At 49.0% G+C, this 18,366-nt stretch overlaps 1 protein-coding gene across 6 annotated transcripts in view; it reads left to right on the forward strand.

Annotated features, from left to right (window-relative positions):
- RAPGEF2 (Rap guanine nucleotide exchange factor 2) overlaps positions 1-18,366 on the forward strand; it is a 219,811-nt gene that overhangs the window by 65,984 nt on the left and 135,461 nt on the right. For all 6 annotated transcript variants that reach the window (XM_074376793.1, XM_074376734.1, XM_074376744.1 and 3 more), the window contains exons 3-4: positions 3,694-3,750; positions 15,152-15,235. In XM_074376793.1, the coding sequence (XP_074232894.1) occupies positions 3,694-3,750; positions 15,152-15,235 (141 nt within the window). The remainder of the gene's footprint in view (positions 1-3,693; positions 3,751-15,151; positions 15,236-18,366) is intronic.

Raw genomic sequence — 18,366 nt, forward strand, 5'->3', positions numbered from 1 at the left:
CAAAATTTAAGTGTATTGATTATATAATGTGTCTATAGTATATGTGGCTATAAAACTATTTAGGTAATAGTAATTCTACGCAAGAGAAAAAGGAAAACTTTAATGCATCTTATGCAAATTTTCAAGATTACAGAGGTAGAGACAATACACTGAAGTCTCGTATGCCCACCAGTCAGCCTTAGAACCATCACTTTTCTGCTGTTTCAAAGGTTAATTTTGGTTAGAAATAATTGATTACTTCCACAGTGTAGGTTAGTGTGTCCACACCTTCAGAAGTGTGTTCTGGAGACGCTTCAACGTTGTGGGCGTGAGCTTACAGGGAGGCTCCTGTGGGACGTTTATTTGGCTTGTGTTGAAAAGTCATTTCTGTCTCATATTTATGGAAAACATCAGCCGAAAGTAATGTAAGTCCTTTTTTAGGAGAAGATCAGGGTATCAAAGCGAATCATAGCAAGAAAGGAAGTGCAGATAAATTCAGTGACTTGGGTGAATGCTTTGTCATAACTACCATTTCTGGGAAAAAATACATTTTATTTAGATGAGTTATTTTCCTTGGATTTTATAAATAGAAGTTTTACCCTTGGGATTAATGGAGAGCAGTTAAGACTTCCACATAATGCAGTTTTCTAATTTTAGAAAAAAAAAGCAGCTCCGAATCTAGACTTTCAAAGTCTGTTTATTCAGTGCTGGGCAGTGGCACAGTGGTCTTCTTGGCAGAGGGGACGGCTTTTTTCTTTGAAAGCCCTGCTCCGTGCCCTGTGGGGCCCCCCACGTGCAAGCCGTGCACTGATCCTGAGCAGTTTCTGATGTGCCGTCAGTCGGCCGTGTGGCTGTTGAGAGCACACACTCTGTGCCTTGTAAAGATGTTCAGATCTTCACTTAAAAACTATTTTTTTTTCCATACAGCATTATTTTTGTAATGTTTACTCCCTTAATCCACGTGAATTAGAAGCATATTTACCAGAGGGGAGGAGAACACCCCAGTTAGGAGTGGAAGCCAAAACTATGCCGAGCAGAGGAGCTGCTTGGGGCCATTCAGAGCTGGAAACAAGAAGCGGCTGGACTCCGTCTCTCACAGATGTTCACACACACACACACACACACGCACGCACGCGCGCGCGCGCGCGCGCCCACACACACGATCATGATGAATATACTCTAGGAATTCAGGGAACATCAATAGGCTTTTGATAAAACGTTCCCTAACAGTGTTGAAAGACAAAAAGGCGTTTTGGTACTTTCTGTTTATTTGGAGCCTCGTCATGTGGACGACTTCACGCTTTTCTGACGGCACTGGTGAGAGGCACTGGTGGGGTCGCCCGTTCTGGTGGCATGCCCGCGGTCGGCTAGACGCAGCAGGGAGAGGGGCCGCCCGCCACCCCGGAGCTGGTTCCTCGTGGGCGGGCGAGACCTAGGTGGACAGGCCGTGTCGTTGTGCTCGTGTGTTGGCGTGCTGGGCAGCGGAAGACTGGGCGCTGGGCTGCTTCGACTCTGTGGTCGAAAGGAGGTACCGTCTGAGTGGCATAGCTGGGCAAAGGTCTTCGCAGCACCGATGGGTCCCGGAGGCTCTGCGGTGGGAACGGGCTCGGCGCGGTCGAGCGAGCGTAGGATGCTGTGTGCAGCCGGCAGTGCGGGACTCTGCGGTCCAGGACGGGGAGTTGGGATTTCCTACTGCAGGCAGTGGGGATTCAGAGTAGAGGGGTGTGATGCTGTGACTCCGTGTCTGCGTGCATGGTCCGGGTGAGAGGTGGTCGTGAGTTGTCGCGAGTTGTCGCTGACTCAGGCTGGTTTTCACGGGCAGATGGTGCACTTGGTCAGTCGGGAGGATGCATTTGGGAAACAGGAGTGGCCGGAGGGTGAGATGTGACGAAAGCAGGAGTTAGGGACTTGACTCCAAGTTGGTTTCTGGTCTAAACAATTGGATTCTGATTGTGGGAAAGCAGATCATTGGGGAAGAAGCTCAAGGTCTGTCTTGGACGTTTGAACATGAATTGGCTATTACACGGCCAGGAGTAGTTGTTGAGATGAGTGGGTGTCACGGTGAGAGGTTAGGGGTGGGGCGTTGCCTCGGCAGACATCAGTTTATGCATTAAATGTAAAACCACAGACTGAGTGAGGTCATGGGGTGCCGAGGGGAAGAGGGCTGATGGTCCCTGGAGACGGGTAATCTTTAGAAACCAGGAGACTTAGAGAAGGTGATGCTCTAAGGAAAAGGAAGTCATCGAATGCTGCTGAGACGTGGTATTAATACAAGATCAGAAAAGATTTAGGTAACAGGACGCTGGTAACTTTTAGAGATTTTTCTTTGAGTTTCAAGGCCCAAATGATGGAGGAGTAGGAGGAGGGTGAGAGAGTGGAGACAGAGTATGTAGACCTCTGTGAAGGGTGAGCTTCTGTCCCGGGAAAAGCAGAATGTGGGCAGTAGCTGGAGGGGACGTAGGGTCAGGAGTGTCCCTCCTCTCGACAATTGGTGATTCCAAGGTGTGTTTCTGTGTTACAGGCGGAGATACGGGGGGAGGGAGAAGTGGCTGGTGGGGAGCAGTGTGCTCGCAGGAGCACAGGGTCCACCGCAGAAGGAACGAGATCCAGGGAAGAGGCAGAGCCTGCTACATGATTTAAGACCCAGGACTTTTCGACCCATTACTTGTGTCTGTCATCCTCTCTTGTGAAGAATGAGTATGATTCGGTCCGTGAAAGAAAGCTAGATGATGTGGATTTAAGGTTTGCTGCTGCCTTCTGGAGTTAGTGACATTCAGGTGGTATGTGTCCAGGACGGGACTGAGAGGATAAGGGGGGTCTCTAAGGTGGGATGAGAAGAGCAGGGCCAGAGTGTTGTCTTCAAGTGAAGAGGCAACAGTGTGTGGCACGCGTTGGATTTTGCAGACAGAGGGAAGGTGGCCGTGTTGATAGCAGTGTGTCACAGGCCGGGGGCTGGAGCCCCGCTGACCAGGATGGAGGTGCTGTTGAAACCACCACTTCTGCAGCCGCCTCTTCCATTTACTAGTGCCTCCATGAGAAGGAAGGGTTATTTCCTCTTTGGCGTGTCTGTGCTTTTGGGAAATTTTACTTGGGCTTATAATTGGATGCTTTTGGAAGATGCTGTTTTTGAGATAATTTTAAATATTTAAACATTCATTCATGTTTTCCGTAACTTTCATGATTTTTTCCCTCAGGGGTGAATCAGCTGAAATGACATCTTTAAGTTGGAATGCCTCCGTTTGGTCGTCAGCCATACCAGTGCTGCCTTTAATACAAGCCTACTTTTGTCTGAAATTCCATGCTGTTAAGTCACATCAGTGTTGACCTGCGAATGACGTTACCACTTTTTAAATGAATAGGTTTTCCTTTCTAATTTTTAGGTTCCTTCTCATTTTCTGTTTACCTTGGAGAACATTAATTTTTCCACATGTCATTTACAAAATATAAAACACATACAATTTTGTTCCCTATAAAATAAACATGGTGAAGTTGACATCCAACAAAATGTTTCTTTGTTAGCATAAAATTTACCAGATTTTATTTTATTTTGTTAACTGAGGCACCAGAAATACTTGTCTTGAGGCTAATAAATGATTGTGACTATTCATATAAGTTTATCTTCACTTTCTACGGCATGTCTCATTTACACTCGTAAACTGTTTGTCTGTTTTTTCATGACAGATGTTGACCTCATGTCTATTTTTTGTTTTACAGATTGATGTGTGAAACTGTGAGATACGAAAGACACGAAGCAAATGAAGTTTTGTACTAGTAGGTGCTTCTTCCTTTTTGTACATTGTGTGGTGCAGCAACTAAATGATTTCCTCAAAGTACAGAGAAGCTTTAGGAACAGCTGGCCACGTCAGCAATGCCTTAATTCTGCATTAACGTTTATTTCCTAATTCAGGGCTGGGAAGCATCTCGGCTGCTTGCCGTCACAAAGGGAGAGTTTACAGGCCTTGGCTGATAAGTTCTCGTCTGTACCTGTGTCTCCCTGATGTGTGGTTCCGAGATGCTGTTTCACATGATGGGGCATTTTGACTTTTATCATCGTGGAATGAGAAATAGTGCATAGTCTTTCTAACAGGACAGAATACATGTTCTCACGACCACGCCAGATGAGACGTAATGATAGCGTCAGTGTCCTGTGTCAGCTCGTCTCTCTTTTAGAAACAGGCAAATAAGCTGCCCGCGTCTCTTTGGGTGTAGTTTCTTCTTTAAACGATGATGCTATTTCTTTCAAGGTGTGTAACGTACGCCTTGAAAAAATGACAGCTGACTTTTTAAAGAACTCAGTGAGCGCTCAGCAGGTGAGCGCTGGTGTGCTGAGGGCGTGGGCGCTGTGATCTGCTGGGCCTCTGTGTGGTCACTGCTGTTTGCCGTGAGTGACTGTTGTTCTGTTGACTTTCCTTCCTGGTTTTCAAAGCACTTACTAAGTAATTACTGCTTTCCGTGCAAATTATAGGGAATATTTATTGAAAAAAATAAAAAACAGCTTCTGCCTTTAAGGAGGCTCTAATCCTTTGTGGTGGGGGTAGAAATAGGGAAAAAAAAAAAAAAAGGAAAACCAGAAGAAGAAGAAATGCTAAGGAACCAGAATAACTGGGGGTTGGGGTCAGGGGTGAGTGCAGGGGGGCTTCAGGAAGATGGGGAGGGTCTCGGAGATGAGGCCCTTTGAACCAGGGCTCAGAGTGTGTCTGGGGGCCTAGAGAGACCGCCCGGGCAGGAGGGACCGTGTGCTGGGACTCAGGAGGTGAAGGGGCCTGGCCTGGTGCTGTGAACGTTCTGGCAGGTTTGGCATGAGCAGCGGGTGGTGTGTGGGCCGGGGAAGGGGGCAGGCGACTGTCACACTTGCTTGTGAGTGTGTCGTTCAGAAGTCATTCTCGAGTCTTGTAGGCAGCTGGAAATGAGTAGCTTCCCTCTTGCATTACATTTGATTATGGAAGTTTCCGGGTGTTGGCAGCATTGGGACGGCTGACTAACAGTTCCCTGCCCCATGCACCCGCTGCCAGCACTGTCCGCGGACGGCCGGTGCTGGCTCGCCTCTTACCCAGCTCCCGGCCTCCAGCAGACGGGTTACCGCGCGGGAAATCCAGATGCCTCCCTTCACCCTGACTTGCTACACTAGGTGTCTTATCTGTAAAAGAGAAAGGCCTTATCACAAACTTAGTAACTCTTTAATATCATGAAAGTATTCCCATTTCCTTGCCTCAGAACATTTTTGGCACACTTTGTTCATTGGTTGATATCTTAAGTCTCTTAATCTGTAGCTGGGTGGTCCATTTTCAAGGAGCAAAATGATGGATCAGATGCCTCCGAGCCCCCCTTGTCCCTCAAAAGATGGTCTTCCTGGAGCACAGAGTGTGGGTTAGGTGGAGGGGATGGGCAGGGAGGTCTGGGGGGGTCTGCAGGAGTCCGAGGTTGCCACGCTGCAACTGGGCAGAGGTGGAGGAACGGGGCTGGGTCAGGATGGACTTTAGCAGAAGACGTGGGTGGATCTGAGCTAGGATGATTCTTTGGCTGTTTAGCAGGCGGTTGTAAGTAATCTTCTGGGGCTTAGAAAACATACATCAAATGTGGAAGAATTGTAAATAACCAAGACATAACTGGTAATGAGAGAACCAAGGCCAAATGCACTTGACGTATTTATTCTTGAAGGAATGAAGATGTAAATAACTTGGAATCTTCTGTTTTAGGAGCAATGAAAAGCCATCAGTGGAATGGGTGTACTGATGGCAGGGTGGGAAATCTCCGGAGAATATTGCAGACATTTACTTTAGCAGTCGAGTGCCAGCAGGCATCAGCTTTGTATTATTTTGTCCCTTCCCCCTGAATCATGGTTTGGGGTGGTGGTGAAGAGGTACCAGCAGGCACTTAACAAGCACGCCCTCCGTCCCATACTCGAATCCGTGCCTCCTGTGCCTTGATCTCCTCACCCCTTGTGGCTGTCTTGGTGGTAGATGTTACCATCACCCCGTTTTGCAGGTGAAGGCACTGAGGCTCGGAGAGGATGAGGAACTGACCCAGGGTCTCTCTGCTCAAAGCGGGGTCTGGGTTTGGGCCCAGATGTTGTAGTTCTGCAGCCCTTGCTGTTACCCAATCCCCAGCATTTCCCAGCCGCCTTCATGCCATTAAAAAGGATGCTGTGTGCTGACGGGGTAAGGACCGCCTCTCCCATGGGGCCGGCCTTCCCGAGGGCTGCTGGTGGCAACTGAAGCCCCTCAGCTGTTCTTCCTGCATCTTCCCAGCTTCCTAACAACGACCATTTATTATTCATGTAAATGGAAGTTCAATTGCAGTGTTTTAAATATACCTGCTTTCTTCTTCCTTTTTTTTTTTTTTTTTTAGAAGTCAGGCAGTGAATGTGAGCTTTGCATCATCAGCATTGCTCACATGTCTTGGCTAATACTAAATCGAACGCATCAGGCTGCAGCCCGCAGTTAGACTTGACTGTAGTAATTGCTCATTGGTGACTAATCAGAGTTAGGTGGCCATGTCAGTAAGCCGTGAAACGTCTACGTTTCACGTAGATGGTGGTTTCGTAAGACCAGAAGTTTCCAGAGACGGATCATAGATTCACTTAATCAGATTCCCAGTCTTTGGCCAATCTTGTGTTGAAGGCTAATTGAAGAGTCTTCCTCCGTGATCCTTGAACAGACACGTCTCTGCTCTTAGCAGTCTGTGTGAGTGTACTTCCGAAAAATCAGACACGGCTTGTGTTTGCGGTGGGTATGAATCTGTGATGGCGGAGTAGCACCACCCCTCTCTGGGGACCTGTTGTTGTTACCGCCTGGGGGAGATGGCCAGTCTATTCCTGTCCTCCATGGAGCTCAGAGAACGCAGTGCAGTCGGAAAATCAAAGACCTTCAGAATTTGGTTTTACGGCCCAGAGATGAGTATTCATTTTCCTTGTTGTGTTGTGTGCTGGTGACTTCTAAGCCTGTGATTTTAACAGTTGCACCAGGTGAATATAATTCTCCTTTGATCCACCTCTGCACCTCGTTTTTCTCACCTGTAAAATGGAAGCAGTGGTCACAGCGCCCGCCCCTCCGTGCAGCTGTGAGGCTGAGGGACAGACATGTCTGCTGCCCACATCACTGCCAGTGCATATCCATTGTTTTGGTAATTTACGTTTTGTTCTCCCAGTTTTTCTAGCTGCTTGAAACGTTTTTTTTTTTTTTTAAAAGGAGTTAGGGCAGTGACTGTAACTCCCACAGTGTTACTGTTTCAACCTACACAGGATGACAGAATGCCATTTTAAATTGTATTGGGATCCAGGAAGAGATGTGGTTCTGAGAGAATTGACTTTTTCGAGTTTGGAATTGCCTATGTAGAACCTAGAATTTGTTGACACTGGAGAGTTAGATAAAATCAGTTGAACTTTATTTTACACCGTGGAGAGCACCAGGCACCTCTGCCTGCCTTTCATTTGTTGTCTGCTTCGCGGAGGGGCGTTGCTGGCTGGGAAGTTCTAAGTGGAATAATAGACATTTCAAACCAGAGGGACTTTAATTCAGAGAGCTCTTTCTTCAAGAATTTAAGCAATGAGGTTAACAGGTCTGTCCTTTCTCTTTACTTTTTCTTAAATGGCCAGCCATCCTCACCATTTCAGTTTCATCTATAGTTGCATTTAAAGTGCTGGAAACCTTTGGGTCAGAAATTCAACCACTGGACTTGTGGTTTTAGAGCGTGCACACACACACACACGCACATGCAGCTACACTATAGTACGTGTCCGGCTGAACCGCAGCCCGTTCCCCACACATGTGTGGGGCGGGATGCTTTGGTTCTGGAACAGTTTCCATAGCACTTGGTTAAGGGGCTTATCTCCCATCCCTGCAGGACAGGAGGTAGCTCCTTTATTTTAAAAAGCCACACTGAGGTCTGTTGAGCCTCCTCAGGCCTTTCGTTTCCATCCTTCGACCTGTGGCCCCCAGGCCCCACTGCAGCACCCACTCTGCCTGGTGGGCTTCTCACTCGGGGACTTTGATTTCCTGTGCATAACAGCTGTCCCCGGTCCTCACTTCTCTGCTGGGCGACCCGCCTCTATGCCTCCCTCCATGCTCCCCTCCTCCAGCGGCCTTGCCCCACTTTGCTTCGGTTCTCAGACTCCCCGGGTTTCCTGTGGCCACGCTTCCCTCCGGTGCCTCCTCCTCCTCCTGGGGAAAGAGCTGCCCCTTCCACGGTGTTACTCCTCTCCCATGTCCTGTCCCCTTTCCCTCACATAGTGACTCTGCCAGTGTCTCCCATCCTTACAAAGTTTTCCTCTGGCTCTTTCATCCCATGGTTGTCCTGCTTCCTCCTTCCTGATGGGGCCAAACTTTTATTTTATTTTACACTAAAGTCTCGTTATAACATTTATTTATTCTTTATTTTTCCTTCCCACCCGCACCTCCCACACACACCTTGTTAGAACATTCTTACAAAAGTGCTCATCTATCACCTAGGTTGCTTAAGAAAGTATCTCAAACCTCTTTTCCTTTCTTCCCCAGCAGGGTGTTACCACTGTTTGAAATGTCCTTCTTGTCCGGTTTCCGTAACTTTCCTTGGGTCTGTGTATAAGGAAAAGGCAAATCCTGAGGTTTTCACTGACTCGGAAGAGTGGTATCTGTAAAGGCTTAGCCTTCGCACAGACTTGCAGGTTAAGGATGTTCAGCCACGTGTCCTGTATGGAAGCATGAAAATTCAAACACATACCCGTGCGCACACATACCCACAAGCAGACTGACTTCAGAAGGCTGCTTTGTGCTCCTATGGTGATACTTCAGGGGTTCTTGGCAATAATGATACTTGTATATTTACTGTAAGTCTTTGAATGAAAATGTTTTCTTTTCATGGCGAATACAAGAGTAGTTAAATAAAGGGATTTAAAACCGTATTTAGTCTCTAAACCCCACCTGGGCCGGGACTGTGTTTGCGTTTCAGATTTACATTTGTCATGACGTTGGCACAGGAACGTGCACCTGGTCTTCTCTGTTATTTTTTTGTGCTTATTTCAAAGGGAGCTCCTCCTTTGCTAGGTGAGCAGATCACGGCCTTCATGATGGTCTAACTTCCTGATAAAACAGCGGACTGCACCTTCGGTGTGAGGTTCTTTGTGTCGATTTTCCGTGAAACTACTTAGCAAATAAAAACCTCTAACTCCTCTTAAATATAGCTGTTTAAAGTAATGCGTTGTCAACAGATAAGACTTACTACTTCCTGTGCTTTCTGGTGACTGGCTCAAGGTGAACTGGCCCGGGGCCCTTGTCGCTGGGCTGGGCAGATTTGGTTTGAATTTGGTATCTGACAGCTGCAAGTTTTCCTTAGCATTTCTGGACGCCAGTTTTCTCTAGATGAAAAGAGGTTTGTCGTGAAAGTGAAATTGCAGTGTGTAACTCTGAAAGATGCAGATTTGTAAATTAATTTTGGTAGTTTTCAAAAGAGTTGACTTTGGCTGCTCTTATAAATTTGATAAATTGTTCTTCAAACCCTTGGATACATAGCCTCTGCCCTCAGTGCAGCTGAGTCACTCATTGAGGAATTATGCTAAAGAGTATTAGGGGAGGGTATAGCTCAGCGGTAGTGTGTGCTTAGCATGCGTGAGGTCCTGGGATCAATCCCCAGTGCCTCTATTTTAAAAAAAAAAGGGTTTATTGAATAACTTTGTAACTCACAAGATATTATTCCTTCATTTCCTGTTTCAAATGGATTTTATAAATTTAAGAGTGACTGCACAGGGAGCCTGCAGAACTTTCGTCTTTACTAGTTTTCAGTAGTTTATATTATTCATTCTGCTTGTTAAGTGAATTATGAATAAAAAAAAATCCTCCAAACTTTCAAAACATAGTATTTTTCAAAAATAAAAATACTTTCAAAATGCTTTATTTTAATACATTTCAAATAAAATATTTTCAAAATAAAGCTAAAAGAGCCTTAATATTTCCATCAGCTTTCAGGGTTCTTATGGATGTTACGGATTTACCCTATTTGCTGGTTTCAAGCCCCTGAAATTGAATTGGTATCAAGAAGAGAGCAGAATTTTCTTAAAAACCTAATGTTGAACTAGCACTTTTTTTCCTTCAGAGTTTTGAAGAATTAAAGTGAAGTAACTTCCTTATAATTTAAAACTTTCAGGAACTAGAACAAAAAAGTTACCCTCTACTTTTAAAATGTGTTTTCATACGTGTGGGAATTTGATTATGTACTTCTGTATAAATAATTATTATGAAGTGTATACTTTCCTCATGCAGTATTGCTGTTCTGTAGGTTAGAAATGTAAACTTTAACTCTTGGTAGAGCTCCTTCTAAAATATGTCCCACACTTTATGCCCAAGTAAAACTGGCACCTGCACCTGGCCTTTTTTCGACCTTGACCTGGCATCGTTAGGGCCCTGCGCTAGGCCGCCATTGCAGTAGCTTTTCCCGGGAGCTCGCTTTGTGCCGTTGGCCTTACAAAAATACATAATACGTATTTTGTCTTTGAGCTTAAAGCTTAGAGACCCACCAGAGGAGCAGAAAAGAATTAGTAAACTTTTTGATAAATCCAGTAACAGGAGTGATGGAATGTATTTGTGAAAAAGAGGAAAGCCATCTGCATATGGGAAGGTGGCGGCTGTTGGAACTTCTGTTTTCAGCCCTGGGACACTCTGTTCCTAGGAAGTCCCCCTCAGCCAGCAGCAGGAGCTGTTACCGCGGGCAGAGGGCTGGCCGGGTTTCTGTCCAAGGGGCTCGCCAGTCCACGTGGAGACCCAGCTGCCGACTCCCACGAAAGGGTGGAGGGTCACCTGTAAAGTTATTCCTACTTGGCTGTTGGCATAGTCGTGTACTTGAGAGTAGGCGTCTGCGCGGGTCGGAAGTGTGTAGTAACAGCACGGGGGCGGGGACCGCGGCCCTGGACTGGAGCAGGGGCTCCGGCTAGGAGAGGCCTGCCTGGGAGGGGAGCCCCCGGAACGCGGTGGGTGGAGACGCAGAAGATTCGGGGAGACCCCTGCTTCCCGGCGTTCTCCTTGGGTGAGGCTGCCGGGACCGCAGACGGAGGGAAAGGACAGGTGTGTTTCTAGCCAGGTCACCGGTGCTTGGCCCTCCGGGGTTCCTCGCTGGCCGTCTCCGCCTACTTACTGGGACTTTGATGGCCTTCACTTACTTCCCGTTCTGGTGTCCTAGGTCCAGACGTGGAGCCAGCAGTCCCGCTCCCCGGGTGCGCACGGCGAGCATCCTGGGCGGGAGAAGGCAGCCTCTCTTCCGAACACGCCGGAAAAGCCGGTGTTCCGTCGTACCTGACCTCCCCCCTCCCCTTGCGCGGCTTCCTCTCCCGTTTCCGGACCTTCCTGCCCCAGCGCCCACTCGTGTTCGCGGAGCCGTCTGCGCATCCGCGTGGGATCCCGGGTACTGCCGTCAGCATGCGGCGCGGACGGGCCCCGCGCCCCACCCGCCGCCCTCCGTCCGCGCCCGCGGGAGGGGTCCCTTCCCGGACCGGCCCCTCCGTGCCCGGACCTCTGGTCCCGGATGGTTTGTCGTTGTCTGGGTACCATCCCTGCAGTTCCCTTGGTTGACACCTTCCTCCCCAAACACAAATGCACAGACCTCGGTGAGGGGTCCGCGGGCGGCTGGCGGCGGGCGGGCTTTCAGCCCGGTGTCCGCGGGGTCAGTGCGCGTGTCCGCAGCCGCTGCCCCTCGGCTTCTGTGACAGCCTTTCTCCTGCTCCCTCCTGCCCCTTCCTGCCCCTTCCTGCAGCCTTGGAGTTTTCAGTGTATCAACAACTGAATGAAATAGCTTTCCCCCAGGTCATTTCTTTGCCGTCTAATGATCACCGGTACTGGTTTAACCTGTCTCCTTGGATTTACTCTCCCAGCCCCCTTGCCGACCCAGCGTGGTCCCACGTGTGAGCCCCCTCCCCTCTGAGCCGGAATGTGGCGGACCTGCAGCGCTTCAGCGTGCAGACACCGCCACCCCGTGGGCATCCAGGGTATTGCTCGGGACAGTCGCCGAGCCCGGCTTCATTTTCCCAGTTCCTGCTAAGTTGAAGCTCACGTCTTTGACTTTCAGACACTTTAATACTGTCTCCGAGTTGGTGTATAATCAACTGTTAGTTCATTTATTGATGAAATATCTGAGTGCCAGTCGAGCGTTATATGGTGTGTGTATGAGAGATTCTGATGAGTTAGAAGAGTTTGAAAGCTAATGGGGGACAACTTCTGAAGTGATTACAACACCCTGGCAGCTGCGTCATGGGACCAAGTACAGAGTGCCCTGGGGACCCAGGAGGAGGATGACTCACTTTATTGAGAAGATGTTAAATCGTTTCTCAGAGGAAGTAGTAGTTGACCTGGGCTTCAAAGGGTGAGTAATGCGTTTACTAGGCAAAGGCACTCCGTGAGACTGGGCCAGCGGGTTTGTTCAAAGGTCCTGAGGCACAGGGGAGGGGAGAGCACAGTATGGCTGGACAGCATGACAGTTGTCACCTCGGCTGTGTTGGGTCGGGAGCATAAAGTGAGGTCGTAGGTTGGTTCCTGCAGGGAGGAAAAGGGAGGAGGAGAGCCTTTGTTTTTTATGCGCTTGTTTTGCAAGGGCCTTGATGGATATTGTTTCATTAGATCAAAGTTGTGAAGGAGGCCTGATATCCCCATGTGCAGCTGTGGAGCTGGACCCCAAAGCTCCCTTTGCCGGGATGATGGTGGCTGGGGCAGGATGTGTGTCCCCAAGCCCGTGCTCTCTGCCTGGCTCCATCCTACTTCTCCTGGGGGCTGCACCGAGGGGCTGGGCTTCCTCCTCCCAGGGAACCTGGGTCACAAGAGGAAGCAGGTCCTGGTCTCATTTACCTGAGTAAACGCCGACTGACAACCTGCCCTGTGTCCACGATGCCTGAAGGAGCTCCAGTGGGGGAAGGTGGGGAACAGGGAGCTTGGGAGTGGGACTGAGGTAGGGAAGGACAACATAGGACAAGTGGGTGGGGAATGCATCCTGGAATGAATGAGATCCCGCAGAGGAAGGCTGACTTAGGAGGTGAAGAGGACCAGGCGGCGGGTCACAGACAGGAGCCCCCCACAGCAGCGGGGCTTGTACTGAGGGCAGCAGGAGGTAAGGTGGGAAAGAGTGGGGTGGGGGGTGTGCCCCCACCCCCATCCCATTCCAGACCTGCCATCCCAGTGGGCCTGGAGGAGGGGCCGGTCCAGCACGACTGCTCCGGGTCCTTCTCTCAGGTCTCACTGAAGGCGAGCTGATCGTTTTTTGCTGGCCTGTCTCGTTTTGTTTTGTTTTGCTTGGCTGTCTTCCCTTTCCTCAGTGCTTGTCGCAGGCAGGGCTCCGTGGCTTCCCGGTGGCGGGGTGCAGCGTGGGGGCTGGGACCCGGCCTGCCCTTGTGGCTCTCTCTCTCCAACTCCATCTGGAAGTTGCAGGGCTTCTCTGAGCGTCTGGCCGGGTGATGGAGGGACCTGCAGAGGTCTTCCTTCCTGCACGCGCCTCTGTCGTCTTCAGGGTTTTCCCTCTGCCTGTTACTGGTGCTGGAAGACTCGGTTACCAGGACATGCTCAGTCATGGTCATCCCAAGATTCCTAGCTTTAGGCATCTCAGCAGCCCTTGACGGGACTCCTTAGCGCATAGTTGAATGACATAAAACAACTATTTGAGAAAAATTAAAGTAATATTGGTGAATAAGACCCACAAAACTCGTGACATGGGCAGTGACAGGGCTGTCACTTTTCCCTGCCTTTTGTTCTCATTTGGGCTTGATCCCGAGATAGTTTTTCTCAAGGTTGTTCAGCCTGACAAGTGCAGGGATAAGAACGACCGGGGATATTTGTTTAAAGGCGCTGTGACGGCTCTCCCAGCAGTGGTCAGACACTGGGGCCGGGTGGGATGGGTAGAGCCTGGGACAGGCACTTGAAGGGAGCGTCCCGGCTCATGTGCATGTATGTGGAAGCCGGACAACCACCAGACAGGCTTAGATCTCAGTGTCAATCCTAGGTGTGTGAAGGTCATGACAGCCAGTCTCCAGCCGCTCCCTGGCCGCCCTGCCCAGCGCCGCCCGCCTGGGCCCCTGCACTCACCCCCCTGCCCCGGGCCAGGGGCCCCACTCCTCTGCTCAGACAGGCTCTTCTTTCAGTGAGACTCGTCCTGACCATGCATTTAAAATTGTATCGCCCACCCCTGTTTTCCTTGCCCTCCACTAATTTACGCCCCAGAGCATGGACTTGTAATTTACTGATGTATTTTTTTTTATTGTCTGTTGTGTGTATTGTCCCCCCAGGATATAAGCTCCATGAGGTCAGGGATCTTTGTTGTTGTTGTTTTGTGAGGTGTCCTAAGGTCACCTGGAACAGCCCTCACTGTGAGGTGTTAAACGTTTGTTAGACAAATAGGCAGACTCCCCCAGGAGGGCTGCGGGAGGCCAGGAGCCTCTGGGGTGCACCGCCTGGGGAGGACCCCTGACTGTGTTTATCAGGGTCACGAGGGTGTGGCCTTTCACCCCCCAGCTGGACTTCTGGTTACTCATCACAGTTACTGCTGGAGGTACGAGATCACTCATTACAGTCTGAATTTTCTTTTAACTGCATACATTAAACCCACTGAAATGGCAGCAGGAGGGGGCTGCTTCAGTCCAGCAAGGCATGTCTGGACTGAACAAGAAAGCCATCTTCTGATGAGAAGGCCTCTAAGAGCACAAAGGGAAGAACACTGTACAGCATGCTGTCTGTGCTGTAAAATGGAAAAAAAGGTGGAGGAGGGCATAAGAATGGGCCAATTTTTGTGTACGTGTGTGTAAGGAAATTCTGAAAGAATTCCAGCACATCTGGTGCAGGGACGTGGGAGCGTGGTGGACAGGGAAAGCGGGGGAGCTGAGTCTCACTGTTGGCCTCTTTGTGTTTTTTGTTTTATGAAGCAAGGGAAAGTCTTTTCAGACTGAAAAGATTAGATGAAAAAATAAAACTTATGAAAAACAAAATAAAGTGCTATAGGTCTGAGGAACATTTAAAACGTTTAAGTATGCTGATAAATACATTTAGCTTATTTGGGTATTAAAAAACGGACTCCAATAGCTAAATAATGATATTTTATGTGCCTGTGTTATGCCATTCATTGTTTTTCAGGATTCTAGGAATAGCATGGGTACTATACTTGGTGCTATGTATGTTTTTAATTTTTATTTTTTTCATTAGAGATAACCGCCTAATTTTATTGTCTTTTCTTTCAGCCCTGATGATATTGGGACCTGCTGGTATATCCTACTCTCTGGTTCCGTGTTCATTAAGGAGTCAATGTTTCTTCCACGCAGCAGGTACTGTACACACGTTTCTGTGGTCCCTCTTCCACGAAGCTGGCCGTCCTTCTGTGGAATTCCTCTCTCTGCCTCTCTCCTCTTCTGACAGAGCGGGGCCGCACCTCAGCTGCTGGCATGGAGATCTTTAAGAAAGGACTGTTGAATGTTGTAGCCCCAGTTCCAGCCTCTTAAGGGGGAGGACAGAGGAAAGGTGGGGGGACTGAGTCTCTCCGTTTACTTCTTTGTATTTTGCACATGTGACATGACCACACCAGGTCAGGGAGCGCCCGTGCGTTGGTCAGGAATAGACCTGCGTCTGTGACGGGCTTCACTCTAGTCTGCAGAGAGGCAGGGAGCGGTCCCTGGGGCCAGGGGACTTGGAGCCGGGAGCCAGGAGCGGGGCGGGCGGCCGCCTGTCTGTCTGCTGCCAGGCCGTGTGCAGGGCCCCCTCCAGCCATCGGGGCTGCCCTCCCCGGGACTCGGATCCCCTGTGCTGACTGCTACGGAGGGCCCTCGTCCCCAGCGTTGGCACGCTTGACCCTGATGCCTGGGTCTTTTCTCCAGACCCTGCAGACTGGGTCTGGTGGGCGGGGCGGGGCGCCGTGCACTGGCCTGGCTGCCTCTGCAGGGGTCCTGGTGCTCCAGAGACCCCCAGTTTCAGTTGTTCTCCCCCAAATGTGCGCTTTTCACAGTTAAGTATGTTTATTTTGATTAAAGGCTTTTTAAAATCTTAACTGATTTCATATCTTTATTTAAAATTACTAGATAAGTATTTTTTTTAAATTGACTACATTAATTAAAGTGTGGTGGCCTGCGCCCCTCCTGCCCCACCTCCTGTAACCTCACTCTCATCAGAATGTGAAAGTATAGCCCTGATGAGTCCTCCTGAACGGGCCAGGGACGTGGTAGGACAGTGCTCTGAAGATGTGCACGCGTTTCTGTAGGAAGAGCGAGTGAGCCGGGAGAGGTGGTTTCTGTTGTTCTAGGGGACGCCCAGGGGGCCGGGCTGGGCCCGGGCGGCAGTGAGGAAGGCCGGGGTGCAGCGCGGGGCCAGGCCTCCTTGTCCTCGGCGCCCCTCAGGTCAGGTCGGCCGGCCCCCGATGGAGAGGCGCCTTGCTGCCGGTTTGGTGGTGGCGGTTCTTTTTTTATTTTTTATTGAAATGTAGTTGGTTTACAATGTTGCGTTAGTTTCTGGTGTACCATGTAGTGATTCAGTTAAACATGTATATATTCATTTTCATATCCTTTCTCATTCTAGATGATTACAAGATACTGAATCTAGTTCCCTGTGCTGTGCAGTGGAAACTTGCTGTTTATTTGCTTTATATACAGTGGTTTGCGTCTGTTAATCCCAAACTCCCAGTTTGTCCCTCCCCTCTTTTCCCCTTTGGTAACCATAGGTGTGTTTTCTGTCTGTGAGTCTGTCTCTGTTTAGTAAATTGACCACTTAAAAGAATTAGAGAAAGAAGGACAAACAAAACCTTAAGTTAGCAAAAGGAAAAAGTAACAAAGATCAGGGAGGAAACGCAATAGAGATGAGAGGCGAGAGACAAGAGTGAACGTCAAGCAGGTCTGTTGTCCTTAAGCAGCAGCAGGTGCGGGATGTCCTGGTGCTGGCGTCGTCACAGAGGGAGGTGACAGTCGTCCTGGAATGCGGTGATGCGAGAGCAGCTCGGGCTTTGACAGGGAGTGCTGTCTGCTCGCAGGCATCGTCCAAGAAGCTTTGTGTCTGTCCAGTCGTGTAATTTCATGACTGCCCTTCGGGGTGGGTGCGAGGGTGACCTGCTTTCATAGCTGAGGAGCCCAGAGGTGCAGCTGCTGGGGGTGCCCCCAGATTCTGCCCAGGAGGCCTGCGCCCCCCATGGGTGGGCCCTGTGGCTCGAGGGCTTGTGTCCTTGAGGAGCAGAGAGGGAACGCTGCCCACTGTCCTGTTCTTCCCACACAGGACCTACCCTCTGTTCTCTTCCTGGAGGCTCTGCCTCTGTTTCTGAACTTGGGAGTGGGTATAGGCAAATAATATTCAAGCATCAGCATGTTTTAAAAATTACGTATAATTTTAATGTAAAAAGCAATGATAATTGCTATATAAATGATCAGCAAGGGGGAGGGTACAGCTCAGTGGTAGAGTGCGTGTTTAGCACACAAGAGGTCCTGGATTCAATCCCCAGTACCTCCTCTAAAAATAAATAAATAAACAAACAAACAAACAAACAAAACTAGTTACCTCCCCCCGAAACAAAATAAAAAATAAATAAATAAGATATTTTTAAAAATCATCAGCAATACAGAGAAGGAAACATACCACCTGAAGTCTCTCGTCCAAGATCATCATTCTTGAATACTCTGGGCTTTTTCCAGTCTAGTCCTATGTGTATGTGTTCTGCATACTTAAGAGCGTGCTTTATAAATGGTTTAATATCTTGCCCTTTCAATTAAAGAATATGTATACATACGCTTGCCTTGTAACGTCAAAACCTCTTTGTAAAGGCTTCGTCTTTATGCATTTTGATGTCTGTTTAATGTTCAGTTGTTTGAACTTCCCACAATTCAGTTAATAATTGTAAAGGGTAAATTTTCGATACTTTTTCTTACAAATAACACTATAGTGAATGTGATTTAAAATTTATGCATCTTGGAGAGAACCGAGGTTGGTGACTTCCTCACCATTGCTCTGCGAGGTCTGTTGTACCAATCTGTGGACAATTCCCAGAATGGCAGAGGAGCCCGGGGTGGCCTTTTCCTGACAACCAGCCACTGTCAGCTAGTCAAGTCACAGCTTGTCCTAACTTCCGGACAGGGGACCCAGTGTTCGGAAAGCTGCTGTTCCAGAAGAAAGGGGACTTGCAGTTCAGGCTTGTTTCATGAGCACATTGGATCCCATGTCTAATTATTTTCAAAGATGCCATAAGCGACTCTCTCTGGCTGGATGTCAGATGCTCGCGAGTCAGGACTCTTGTGGCATGAAGGCTGGAGTAGCGTTCCAGGCGGAATGATAAGCTGGTGCTAAATATAGGCGATTTCCTCATGCTGCACCTGGCGGCCTCGGCCGTGTCCACGCTGTTTGTTTCCTTTGGAGATGTGGCCTTAGGAATAGCACTGAGATTGTTCTTGTTGGAAGGAGCCTCTACGGGGCTGCGTTAAAGGTGGAC

The sequence above is a fragment of the Camelus bactrianus genome, chromosome 2 (genome assembly GCF_048773025.1).
Source record: "Camelus bactrianus isolate YW-2024 breed Bactrian camel chromosome 2, ASM4877302v1, whole genome shotgun sequence".
Lineage (NCBI taxonomy): Eukaryota > Metazoa > Chordata > Mammalia > Artiodactyla > Camelidae > Camelus > Camelus bactrianus.